The 12,577-nt window shown below is 51.5% G+C and overlaps 1 protein-coding gene across 1 annotated transcript in view; it reads right to left on the minus strand.

The window, feature by feature from the left end:
• The window catches only part of LOC148107469 (small G protein signaling modulator 1-like), an 84,560-nt gene that overhangs the window by 20,756 nt on the left and 51,227 nt on the right, over positions 1–12,577 (minus strand). Inside the window, 5 exon segments of the mRNA XM_087857173.1 lie at positions 1,240–1,304; positions 3,671–3,809; positions 7,594–7,723; positions 8,114–8,277; positions 9,352–9,419. Coding sequence (XP_087713299.1) covers positions 1,240–1,304; positions 3,671–3,809; positions 7,594–7,723; positions 8,114–8,277; positions 9,352–9,419 — 566 coding nt within the window.

Raw genomic sequence — 12,577 nt, forward strand, 5'->3', positions numbered from 1 at the left:
AGGAGGGGGAGGGGAAAGGAGGGGGAGGAGGAGGGAGTGACTAACACTTACACAAGCACGCACTACGTGCCAGGGAGCTGCCCGTACCTCACATACTTAACTCACTAAATTCTCATACAACCATATGAAACAGGTACTCCTATCTTCTCCACATTATAGACGGGGAAACCGAGGCACAGACTGCTTCTGTCTCCTGCCCAGGTCACACTGCTAGGAAGTGCAGAGTTGGGATTTGATCACAAGCTGCACAGCACCAGAACCTGGGCTCTTAACCACCACCAGGGACAAGCCACTGAATGCGATAACATTGTTTGAGATCCCTCTTGACCCCCAACCCTTCCTCCAGGAAGCTCTTCCATTTGGGTCCCATAAATACTCGTCCAGGGCCTGCTCCACGCCAGGCCCTGCATTAGGCACTGGGGATGGGTGATAACAGAACAGGCAAAAATCCTTGCTCTTGGGAGCTCATGCTCTCCCTGCCCCTCCAGGCACTCGGGCACACGGCTGGCCCTGCTATTCCCCAGGCCTACGCAGGATATATTAACACTTTTCTAGAATCCCTGATAATACACACGATTTATCTCCCTCATCTAGGCTGGGAGGCTGGGAAAATAAAACGTGCTAAGAATCAACACAGCGAGTGAAGGAAAACAAACAAAACAGCCTTTGAGGTCAGACAGGCCTAGGTTTGAGTCCCAGCTCTGTCCTGCATTAGCGGTGTGACCTTGGACAAGTCACTCTGCCTCCTTGTGCCTTAGCTTCCTCATATGCTAACTGGAAATAATCAGAATACCTGTATTTAAGCTTTAATTTTTAACTTCTCCTTACTCTTCTGCTTCTGCCCACAGGTGAGGGGAACGGACTTTCGCTGAGCACCCATGACATGGAATGCTGGGTGCTAGGGGTTTTATACAGGCTTCTCTTTTAATTCTGAGAACAAACCCTCTAAGGCAGGCACTGGGGATGCGATGGTGACCAACCAAACCCCTGCCACGAGGAGCCCCATCGTTGGCTGCCCTCTCTAAGAACTAGAGATAAAACTTATGCCCAGTCCCTGGTGGAGGGAGTTCAGGCTCCGAGAAGTCTGCCTAACTTCACTAAAACTAGACACATCCGGGAACTAGGGGAGCCGAGGTTCACGTGCCAGAGCCGGGCTCCTTCCCCCAATACTGATGCCATACAACAGGCATTCGATCAACGTGCCCGTAGACCACAGTGGCAAAAAAGGCCAGTACGCACATCCATAGAAGGCTCTGGAAAGGATCTGGTACTTCATGTTGTCACAGAGGAGCTTCAGCGGTGCCCTGCAGGTGGAGGAAGAGGGGACACTTAGAAAAGACCACACAGAGCCCACGTTTCCTGGAGGAGTGGAGCCCGTTACCCGGAGGGGGCAGATTAAAACCAACCAGCCAAGGGGACTCTGGGGGGACTACTGTTTCTACCCATTCGTCCACTTCACCTATCAGCTCTGGGGTCACTTTCTCCCCAACTCTCTGTGGTTTGCATGGGGCTGATTCGACCCCGTGCAGGATTCAGGCTGGAGGCACAGGCATTGGGTAAGACGTGGTCATGTGATCCGACCTGAGCCAATGAGAATGAGCCCTGGGACTTTCGTTGGAACTACGGGGAGATACACACTCTTTTCTCTGCTCGAGTTCCTAAGCCAGAGGGATGTAGGGCAGTGGCTGCTGGGATCCATTTCTGCCGCTGCATAGGAAGGGCCTGCCTGAGAATGAAACCATCACGGAGGCAGCCAGAGACAAGAGGTGAAGAAACAGAGACATTTGTGTTCTGAGCGTCTGGAACCAACCATGCCTGAAGTCACTGCACCTCTAGACTCCTCAGTTCTGCTGAGATTTTCTTCTGTATTTGAACCAGTCTGCAGTGGGTTTCTGTCACTTGTAGAAAGAGTTCTGACTTCTGAAGTGACCCAGCTAAACCAAACTGAGCCGAACTGGGACTCAGAGTCTGGCTGTTGCAAAGGAGGTGACGCCTCAGAGCTTCTCCTTGCATGGGAATTTGGGGGGGGGGCTGTTTTGGCTGAAAGAGGAGAGGGGAGTAAGGCCCTAGCACTGTTGGCGAAATCAAGGACTGCTGATGGGACTGCATTCTCACAGAGAACAGAGTGGAGGAATATCTGCATCTTTTTTTCTCAGGACATCCTGGGGACACTCAGGAAAACTCAACAAGACAGGAACAGGGGCATGGCTAAGGTGTTCCAGTTACACACATGGAGGCATTAAACATGAAAATCACCCTCGTCATGGCCTCAAGTTGGTGGGGCTCAGGCTTGCTCAGTTTACCTAAGAAGAGCACCACACGGACAGCTGTCCCACAGGGGACTTGGCTTGTGAAAGGTGATGAACTCCCCGTCACTCCAGGTGTGGAAGCAGATGCCACGAGAGGGGACACTAGGTTACAACAGCATTTTTCAATGGCCCCTGGACCACAGCCCAAGAATCACTTGGGATTTCTCCAATATGCGGATTCCTGGGCCCCGCACAGACCGACTCAATCGGGGCCCCTAAGGAAGTTGTCTGGGAACCAGTATCACCTCCCACTGGTGATTCTGATGCACACAAACGTGGGAGACTCTCTGATTACAGGAAAGCTTCTCAAACTGAAACGTGCACACACGATCTTAGGATCCAGTGAAATGCAGATTCTGCTTCAGTAGGTCTGGCAAGATGGACTGAGATCTGCCCCAGGATGCTGCTGCAGGTCTGTGGACCACGTGCCGAAAGCAGGCCCTGGACGACTGCAAGAGTGTGATGCCAGCTCCCACCCCTTAAGCTCCTATGGCTGAAGACAGGACCACCCATGGGGCCAGGGGCCTGGCATGGAAAAAGGGGTTCCACTCTCCCCAGCCAGGCCAGGTGGGTTTGGTGGGAAACAAGACCAGTCTCATTATTGCACTGAGCAGCCCTGAAGACACATGAGATCTGTCGGCCAGGAGATAGATGATCTGGGGGGGTCTAACTTTATCCAATAAAATAAGAAGCGTCACTTAATTGAACATTTCCAGGGGCTGGGTACCACGTGCTGGCCACATTAGACCAGTATCTGATTTGTCCTTACAATAGCTATGCAAAGCAAGCATTCGTATCCCCATTCGGTGGAGAAGCAAATGGAGGCACATGTGGTTTGCAGTGAGTAGTATTGCTAGTTTCCGCCTTCCAAGAGCATGATAGGGCTGCGCTTCCTGGAATGTTGTGGATGAGGTCAATGAGGCGTGAGCAGAAAGAGTATGTGCTGCTCTCAGGGTGGAGCATTTCATTGTCCTTCAGGAGCCCCAGACCTACCTTTCCCTCTGTCACTGCGACTGGGAATATTCCAGAAGGTGTCGTTCCATCAGCCAGGCCCTTTAATGTGGTGCAAGCAGAGCCCCCAGCTGACCCACGAGAGACACACAGTACGCATGATAAATCAACCTCTGTTGTACTAAGCCATTGAGATTCCAGGACTGTTTGTTACTGCAACATAACCTTGGTTATCCTGACTGATACGTGTAAGGAAGCTAGGACTTCATGAGGCTAGGATTTAACCCAGACCTCGATGATCTCATAGCTTATGTTCCTCCTCTGAATTCAGTGCTGGGCAAGACATGGGTATCTACAAATCTTTGGCAAATCCTTCCACACCCTCCACCCACAGATTAAGCCCCTCATACCTCTCATGGTTGCAGCCATTGGACGAGCCACCATCGGCCAGGCCACTCTGTGAACGGGGTGAGCAGGAGGATTTCTGGGGGCTGGGTTGCCAAAGGGGCGGTAGGTTGCTCACGGAGACATCCATCAGGTCCTGGGGGACTGTGGTGGACAGGAGGGTCGGAGCAAGAGCCCCGGTTAAGCCTATGTGGGTCACAGAAAGCTCATCCCAAAGCAACCAGCTTGCCCCTAGGCCAGCACAGGGACAGGGAAAGACCCTGAATGTGACAGTCAGAGACAGCGACCCCAATCATTATCTGACCCAGACCTGTGAGCCCACCTGATCCAGGGAAAACCACCACCAAGATTTGGGGCCCTCAGCAGACAGGCAGAGCTGATGAGAGCTGAAGAGAGAGGAAGAAGTGGGGCATGGGGGGAAGAGAGACAGACAAGAGGGACAGACCCAGTCCCAGAGCAGGAGGCCGAGCCTCACCATGTTGTCATTCAAGCGTCCTCACAGGAGGCTGACAAGAAGGAAGAGGAGCCTGCTGGGGGCTTCTGGGGACGGCTCATAGTCCCGAGTCGCCAGAGACAGACTCTCTGGAAGACAGAGTCTACCGGGGAGACAGAAGGGAGCCTAACTCAACAGATGAGGCAGGGTGCCAAGGACGAGGGACCCAATGGAGCTCCTGCTGATGAGGCCACCTGCACTGTCCATCATCCTGAGCCATAGGGCTCTTCCATCAACAGGTCTCAAACAGGTGGGTTACCCCCACCCAGAATCACGTGGCGGGGGGCTTCTTAAAAAGCCATGCCTGTATCCTACCCCTGACCTACTGAATTTAAACCTCCTGGAGATACAGCCCTTAAATCCGTATATCCAAAAAAATTTTGATAACAGCAGCCACGTTCGAGAACCAAGAGAGCATGACTGATATCCTAACACGGACACTGGTGACTTGTGATCACATGGTCCCAGGATGCAGCACTTGGAGTGTCCCTCACCGCCTTCCCTGCCAGCTCCATGGAAACCGCCCCGTCTGCAGAGCCGCATGACAGACACAACGGTGACTCACACATTACAATTTCTATCACTAACTTCCTGGCCTCCTGGCAGTTCCAGACAGGTGCAAACATTTTATTTTCTCTAGGACAGGGCTCGGGAAACATTTTCCGTCAAGGGCCAGGCAGTAAACATTTTTAGGGTTCGTGAACCATTTGGCCGCGATCATAGCCACTCAACTTTGTCATCATCATGCAAACACAGCCATCCACAAGCTGCAAACACGTGAGCGTGGCTATGTTCCAATAACACTTTATTTATGGACACTGAAATCTGAGTTTCGTATTTTTACAGGTCACAAATATTACTCTTCTTTTGATTTTTTTCAATCATTAAAAAAATGTAAAAACCATTCTTAGCTCATGGGTCGCACTGAATGAGGTTGGCTCCGGCCCCTGGGCCCTGGTTTGCCAAGTCCTGACCTAGGAGATTGAGAAGGGTGCACATCTGTCCCACAGGCCCTGCCCCCTCAAGGATGACTGGTAATCCCTGGCCTCTTCCCTTGGGCTGCGAGGCTGGGAAGTTATGGACCCAGGGCCACTTGTCATCAGAGCTCAGTAGCTGACAGGGCCCAGCCCTAGCCACTGTTAGTGCAGAAAGCTCCTCCCCAAGCTGACTCACTGATGAGCTGGCCAAGAAAGACCAGTGAGCCCCTGTAAAATGTTCTAGAAAAGCATCCCCAGTTCTCCGCCAGTCTGAGGGAAGCATTGATCAGCTTCAGCAAGCTGTGGCCAGTATGCCTTGGCCCCGGCCCCAGCATCTCACACTCCACCAGCATCACCAGTGGACCCCTTCCCTATGGACCCCACAACACTCCAAGCTGCATTCTGCCACGTGGAGGCTGGACAGCGTGAGGGCATCCATTTGTCTCCGGCTTCCCTCGTCCTGGGGACCAAGACTCAAAAGACAGCATGGCAGAGGTGGCCAGCACCCAGCCCCAGGCATGGGAGGAGCCCAGACATTACTGGGGGGCTGCTGCTTCCGGCCCGACACGGGGAAGGTGGTGTCCCATCTGGCTCGCGCCCACTGACCGCCCCTGGCCACCACCAGCACGGACCGGCTGGTAGGAACCACCGTCCTGGCGGGGCTCGCGGAGCCGGGGGCAGGGCTGCCCAGGGGGTCAGGAGCAACTTGAGACACAAAACAAAAAGCACTAGTGAAATGAAATGTCTGAGGTGGGCAGAACCCTGAAACAGCCAAAGAACCCACTCCTCGGGGCTTGATCTCCCCCCTGCCCGGCTCTGCACAGCTCCCATGTATTGTGTTGGCTTTGAGGAAGAAAGAACGCTGATGTTTATAAAATGCCCTACTGTGTGCCGGCTGCTGTGCAGGGATTGCTTTATCAGCCTTAATGCCCCTGTGGGAGATGCATCTCTCCTCCCATTCTGCAGAGTGGAAACTGAGGCTCAGAATGGCAACACTACTGAACCATCCACGGCCCCAGCAGGTGGTAACTGGCATAACAGCTCTTTCCGACCGAGGTCCCCTTTCTCTTTCTGCTAACGACAGCTATCACTTACTGAGAGCAAATATTATTATTATTATTATCCCCTTTTACAGATTTGGGAACTGAGGCACAGATGGAAGCATCATGCCCAAGACCACCCAGTGAACAAATAGTGCAGCTGGGATTCTGACCCAGGGCATCAGACCCCAAGACCCTATTCACACTCTCCTGACCGATATCCCCCCTCAACCTCATCCATCCTCTGTCCAGACCAGCAGTTCTCAACTGGGGCAATTCTGGCCCCTCAAGGACATTTGGCGATGTCTGGCGACATTTTTTGTTGTCGCAACCTGAGAATTTGCTAGATGCTATTGGCATCTATCCAGTGGGTAGAGACCAGGGATGCTGCTTGCCATCCTATAATGGACAAGACCCCCCCTCCCAAACACACAATTATTCATCCAATGTGTCAACCCCGCCCTAGGCCAGCTCTGTTCAATAGGAATCTTCCCTGAGCCACCAGCTTATTTTAGAAGTTTCTAGTAGCCACACTAAAAGGGGGAAAAGAAACAGATGAAATCAATTTCAACAGTATATTCTGTTTGACCTAGTGTATCCCTAATGTTACCATTTTAACATAGAGTCAATATAACATTGCTGATGAGATATTTTACATTCTTTCCTATTGTTGCTCCAAAGTCTCCAGAATGCAGGGTGTCTTTTACACTTAAGGCACATCTCTCTTCGAACTCGTTGCATTTCAAGTGCTCGGGAGCCACACGTGGCTCACGCCTACCACGCCAGATGGTACAGACAGTCTCAGCAACACAGGAGTCTGAAAATGCCCTCCTCTGACTCTGAGCCTGTCTGCACGGTTCAGAACTTGTCTTTGCCTCCTCTGTGCACACAGACCGGGTGGTGGAGACAGAGGCAGGAAGACACTGAGAGGGGGTTTAGAACCATTTATGGCCCCTCATCCCTCCCACAGGGCCAAACTCTTCTCTCTTATTACTTGAGGCAGGCATCTGCAAACTTTTTCTATAAAGGGCCAGATAGTAACTATTTTTGGCTTTGTGGACCATACGGTCTCTGTCACAACACTCCCACTCCGCTGCTGCGGTGTGAGAGCAGCCACACACAATATGGATATGAATGGGCGGGACTGTGTTCCAATAAAACTTTATTTACAAAAGTAGGCAGGGGGCCGAATTTGGACCACAGGAAGGAGTCTGCCCATTTCTGATGTAGGCACTTCTTCAGAAAGGACGTCCTTGTTCTCAAAGATTCTGAAAACCATACATGACTGCTTGTGTTAGCTCTGTGAGGCTCAGGCCCCTGGGAAAAAAACCACTTGTCCTCTAGTTCCAAACACCTGGAATCATTTTCATGATCAGCTAACATCTGGATCCAGGGGGCCCAGAGACGGGGCAGCTTACCGAATTCAGACCGCATGCCGGGGCAGATGGTCCTGAACACGTAATCTGTGGCCTCGTCGTCTTCCTTGTCTGAAGACGTGGACTCGGAACCCTGAGGGCTTCGCTTGCGCAGTTTGGGAAATACTTTGCCCTGAAAGAAGGTGTCCTATTGCACAGTCCTTGGGATACACCTGTCCCCACAATCTGCACAGCCTGAGGGTTTCAGTGGGGTGTGTATGTGCCCACAAAGCCACTTAAGGATCCATGGGCAAGAATGACCACTCCTCCGGGTGCCTGGGTGGCTCAGTCGGTTAAGCATCTGACTCTTGATTTCGGCTCAAGTCATGATCTCAGGGTCGTGAGATCCGGCCCCAAGTCTTGGGTTGGGTGCGGAGCCTACTTGGGATTCTCCCTCTCCCCCACCCCTCCCCCACCCTGCTTGCACACACACGCATGCACCTCTCTTTCAAAAAATAAAGAATGACCACTCCCCGTAGCTGACCCCCACCCCAGCCTCCCTGGGTCCCCTGTGATCACTCACCTTTCCCCGCTGAGACCAGAGTGGAGGGTCCAGCTGCCCATGAGGGAGCAGCCCATTTTCCAGGCACGAGAGGAACTGCAGGAGGTGCCCTCCCTTGGGGAAGCAGAAAGGCGGCCTCTGGATCCCGTCCTGGCTGACCAGCACCACTGTCCCGCCGCTGTCCACTGCCACCACGACCCAGCCAGAGGAGATCCAGCGGGAAGTCAGTATGAGGCATGGGTATGGGGCCCTCCCGGCATACACATCCCCCCAGGCATGTCAAACCAGACCCACAGACCTGCTCCAAGGCTCTGAGAAAGGCCTGGGCAGAAGGTCAGGGCCAGTTTTTAGCCCCCGCCAAGCCTCTTCCACCCCACCTGCCACGGTCACTGACCAGGAAGTAGAGGACATGATCCAGAAGACTATGTTTGGCCCCGATGAAGTCACCCCCCAAAGGAAATGATGCCCCTAAACATGTGATGTCCCTCTACACCCTCAATCACCCTCTACGAATCAGCCTGACCTATTTCTTCATGGAGGCTTGCAGACCTATCCCTTCTCAGGGCAGTAGTTGACTTGCTAGCACGTATTGAGCGCTTACTGTATATAGCACAGCATGTTAAAGGCAGTGTCTTACTGGAATACTCAAAATAGACCTATGAGGTATATCTCTTATTGTGTGTTTTACAAGTGATGAAACCAAGGCTCAGAGAGGCGATGTAATTTGCCCAGGGCTGCACAGTAGGGCCTGGATCTGAACCCAGATCTGTCTCACTAACTAAGCTTCATGTTTTGTGCCTTGGTGGGGCATGGATCACTTGCTTTCTACAGCAGGATGGCCTTTTGCTTGTTCTGAATGTGCCTTCTCTGAGCCTTAAAGGAGAACTCTAGTTATTAATCCCAGATCTTGAGAGCACAGGCTTTGGAATGATAAAGACCTGATTTCGAGTCCAAACTCAGGAGTTCCCGGGGTGTGTGACCTCGTGCCAAGCTGTTTAGAGCCCTGCTTGGCACATCGTAAGCGCTCAATAGGCGTGAGCAGCTAATACCATGGGTTTGGTGCTGAGCCCTTATCATATGTCACAGGATGTTCACAACAACGCCAGGAGTAGGTGCTGTTGTGATTCCGTTTTACAGATGGGGAAACTGAGGCTCAGCGAGAGGTCACTTGTTTGAGGCTGCACAGGTACTAAGGAGGTGGGGCCAGGCAGGGGAGCCAGGAGGAACACCCCAGCCCCGTGCTCCCCCATGGTCCCTACCTTGCTGATGGCAGTGCAGGTACACAATCTCCTCCAGGCAGATGGTCATGGCATAGTCCCAGTAGACGCTGGAAGGGGAGGGATGGTTAGGTCCGCAGGATGCCTGCTCACCGATTCGTGGCAAAGGGCCCAGGAGGCCACGAAACCACACCCATGGGCTCCTGCACCCTTCTCACTAGGACCCACCTGTCTCCAACATCTGTATTCCAGGCTTCCCAGAATCCATCTCCCCTTCTTTGGTCCCAGCACCCCAGTTTTCTAAGGACCACTCCTCTCTTAACCCCAGTCCATGTGGCTGAGGCGGAGTCCACCCACCCTCTATGCCAGGATTCCAGGAATGGCCATCTGACCCCAGCCTGGCCGGTCAGCATTTTCCACTGTTCCAGCCAAGTGACTGGTTTAGGGATGGCCCTGCAACCCAAGCAGAAATAATGAGGCTCGGAGAGAGAGTTAAGATGGCAGAGGAGTAGGGGGTCCCCTTTTTCAGCCGGTCCCCTGAGTCGAGCTGGATAGGTACCAGACCAGCCTAAACACCCACGGAATCAGCCTGAGACGCAGGAAGATACATCTGGATCTCTACAAATGAACATCTCTAGCACTGAGCATTGAGGTACGAAGTGGGGGAGCCGTGAATCCCCGCACAGATATTGGAAGATAAATTAGAAGGGGGAGGGAGCCACCGTGCTCGGGCACCGACCAGGAAGCAGGAGCCACCTGCACGGGGGAGCGGGCGGGCTCCCGGACTGGCACCCGCAAGAGAGAGAGCAGACTGAGACCGTAAGCCTGGGAACGCGCCCGACCAGAGTGAAAACCAACGCCCCGGAGTGCTCACTGGAACCGGACTGATACCGGGAGCTCGGGAGTGTGCGCGCGTCCAAACTGAAAACCAGAGCTCTGGAGTGCACACTCAAACTAGGCTGAAACCAACAGTTTGGGAGTGCGCGTGCGCGACCAGACTGAAAACCGGTGCTCCGGAGCACCCCGAACCACACTGAAACCGAGAGCTCGGGAGCGCACGCGGGAACCGGGGCGGCTGGCGGTGTTCGAAGCACAAAGGATAGGGACTTGCCAGCCCTGGAAGCGAGGACTGGGAGAGTGGCTGTGGGGCGCACAACCCGGGACACTTCAGGGTTTTTAGCAGCACCAACAGAAACAGAGGTAAAGTGGCCAGGAGAGTTCAGTGGAGAGCGGACTGTGATCTCTCTGTTCTGAGACAGAGGCTAGGATTCAGCCACTGCTGCTCTGACTCTCAGAAGAGGCACAGAAAACCATCAGGGAAAGCTGCCAGAGAACAAAAGCCCGGAATTACCAGCTCACATTGTGCCCATCCCCATCCCCCCTCGCAGGGGACGGGGCAACTCTACCCAAACAGGGGTGCCTGAGTATCAGTGCGGCAGGCCCCTCCCCCAGAAGGCAGGCTGAAAAATCAAGAAGCCCACATTCCTAAGGTCCCTATAAAACAAAAGCACGCTGCCTGGGTCCTGGTCAATAATTTGGGCTCTGGGCATCCCGGCTACCTCTCCTCATCAGAATGACGAGAAGGAGAAATACCCCCCAGCAAAGAAAAGACCATGAGTCTGTGGCCTCTGCCACAGAACTGATATTTATGGATATAACCAAATTGTGAGAAATGGAGTTCAGAGTAACAATGGTCAAGATGATGTGTAGACTTGAAGAAAATATTAACGAGAATATAGAATCTCTAAGGGCGGAAATGAGAGCGAATCTGGCAGAAATTAAAAATGCTATGAATCAAATGCAGTCTAAACTAGAGGCTCTGACGGCTAGGGTGAATGAGGCAGAAGAAGGAATTAGTGAAATGGAGGATGGGATGGTAGAAGGGAAAGTTAAAATGAAACTTGGCTCAAAAAAATCCAATCTCAAGAATGTAGGTTACGGGAGATTACTGACTCAATGAAACGTTCCAATGTCAGAATCATCAGCATCCCCGAAGGGGTGGAAAAAGAGAGAGGTCTAGAAGAGATATTTGAACAAATTGTAGCTGAAAACTTCCCTAATCTAGCAAAGGATTCAAGCATTCGTGTTCAAGAGGCAGAGAGGACCCGTCCCAAATTCAACCACGACAAACCTACGCCACGCCCGTCATGTCATAGTGCATTTCGTAACTATTAGATTGAAGGATGCAGTATTGAAAGCGGCCAGGGCAAAGAAATTTCTCACATACAAAGGCAAAAATATCAGGATTACGTCAGACTTGTCTACACAGACCTGGAATGAGAGAAAGGGTTGGGGGGGGGCATTTTTAAAGCTCTTTCAGAGAAAAACATGCAGCCAAGGATCCTTTATCCAGCAAGGCTGTCATTCAGAATTGATGGACAGATAAGGACCTTCCAGAATCGCCAGACACTGACCAATTTCATAACCACGAAACCAGCCCTACAGGAGATATTAAGGGGGGGTTCTATAAAAGTAAAAAGGCCCAAGAGTGATACAGAACAGAAAGCTACAATCTATAGAAACAAAGACTTTACAGGCAACATGACCTCATTAAAATCATATTTCTCAGTAATCATTCTCAATGTGAATGGCCTAAATGCTCCCATAAATGCCACAGGGTTGCAGATTGGATAAAAAGACATGACCCATCCATTTGCTGTCTACAAGAGACTCATTTTGAACCTAAAGATACATCCAGACTGAAAGTGAAGGGATGGAAAACCATTTTTCATGCCAGTGGACCTCAAAAGAAAGCTGGGGTAGCAATTCTCAGATCAGACAGATTGGATTTTACTAAAGACTGTAGTTAGAGACACAGTAGGACACTATATTATTCTTAAAGGATGTATCCAACAAGTGGATATGACAATTATAAATGTCTATACCCCCAACAGGGGAGCAGCAAGATACACAAGCCAACTCTTAACCAGAATAAAGAGACATATAGATAAAAATATGTTAATAGTAGGGGACCTCAACACTCTGCTCACAGACAGATCACCTAAGCAGAAAATCAACAAAGAAACAAGGCTTTGAATGAGATACTAGACCAGATGGACCTCATAGATATATATATATATATATAGAACACTACACCCCAGAACAAAAGAATACTCATTCTTTTCGAATGCACATGGAACTTTCTCCAGAATAGACCATATACTGGGTCACAAAACAGGTCTCAACCGATACCAAAAGACTGAAATTATTCCCTGCATATTCTCAGACCACATGCTTTGAAATTGGAACTCAATCAAAAGGAAAAATT

The sequence above is a fragment of the Ursus americanus genome, chromosome 30 (genome assembly GCF_024610735.1).
Source record: "Ursus americanus isolate L20-20 chromosome 30, mUrsAme1.1.p, whole genome shotgun sequence".
NCBI lineage: Eukaryota > Metazoa > Chordata > Mammalia > Carnivora > Ursidae > Ursus > Ursus americanus.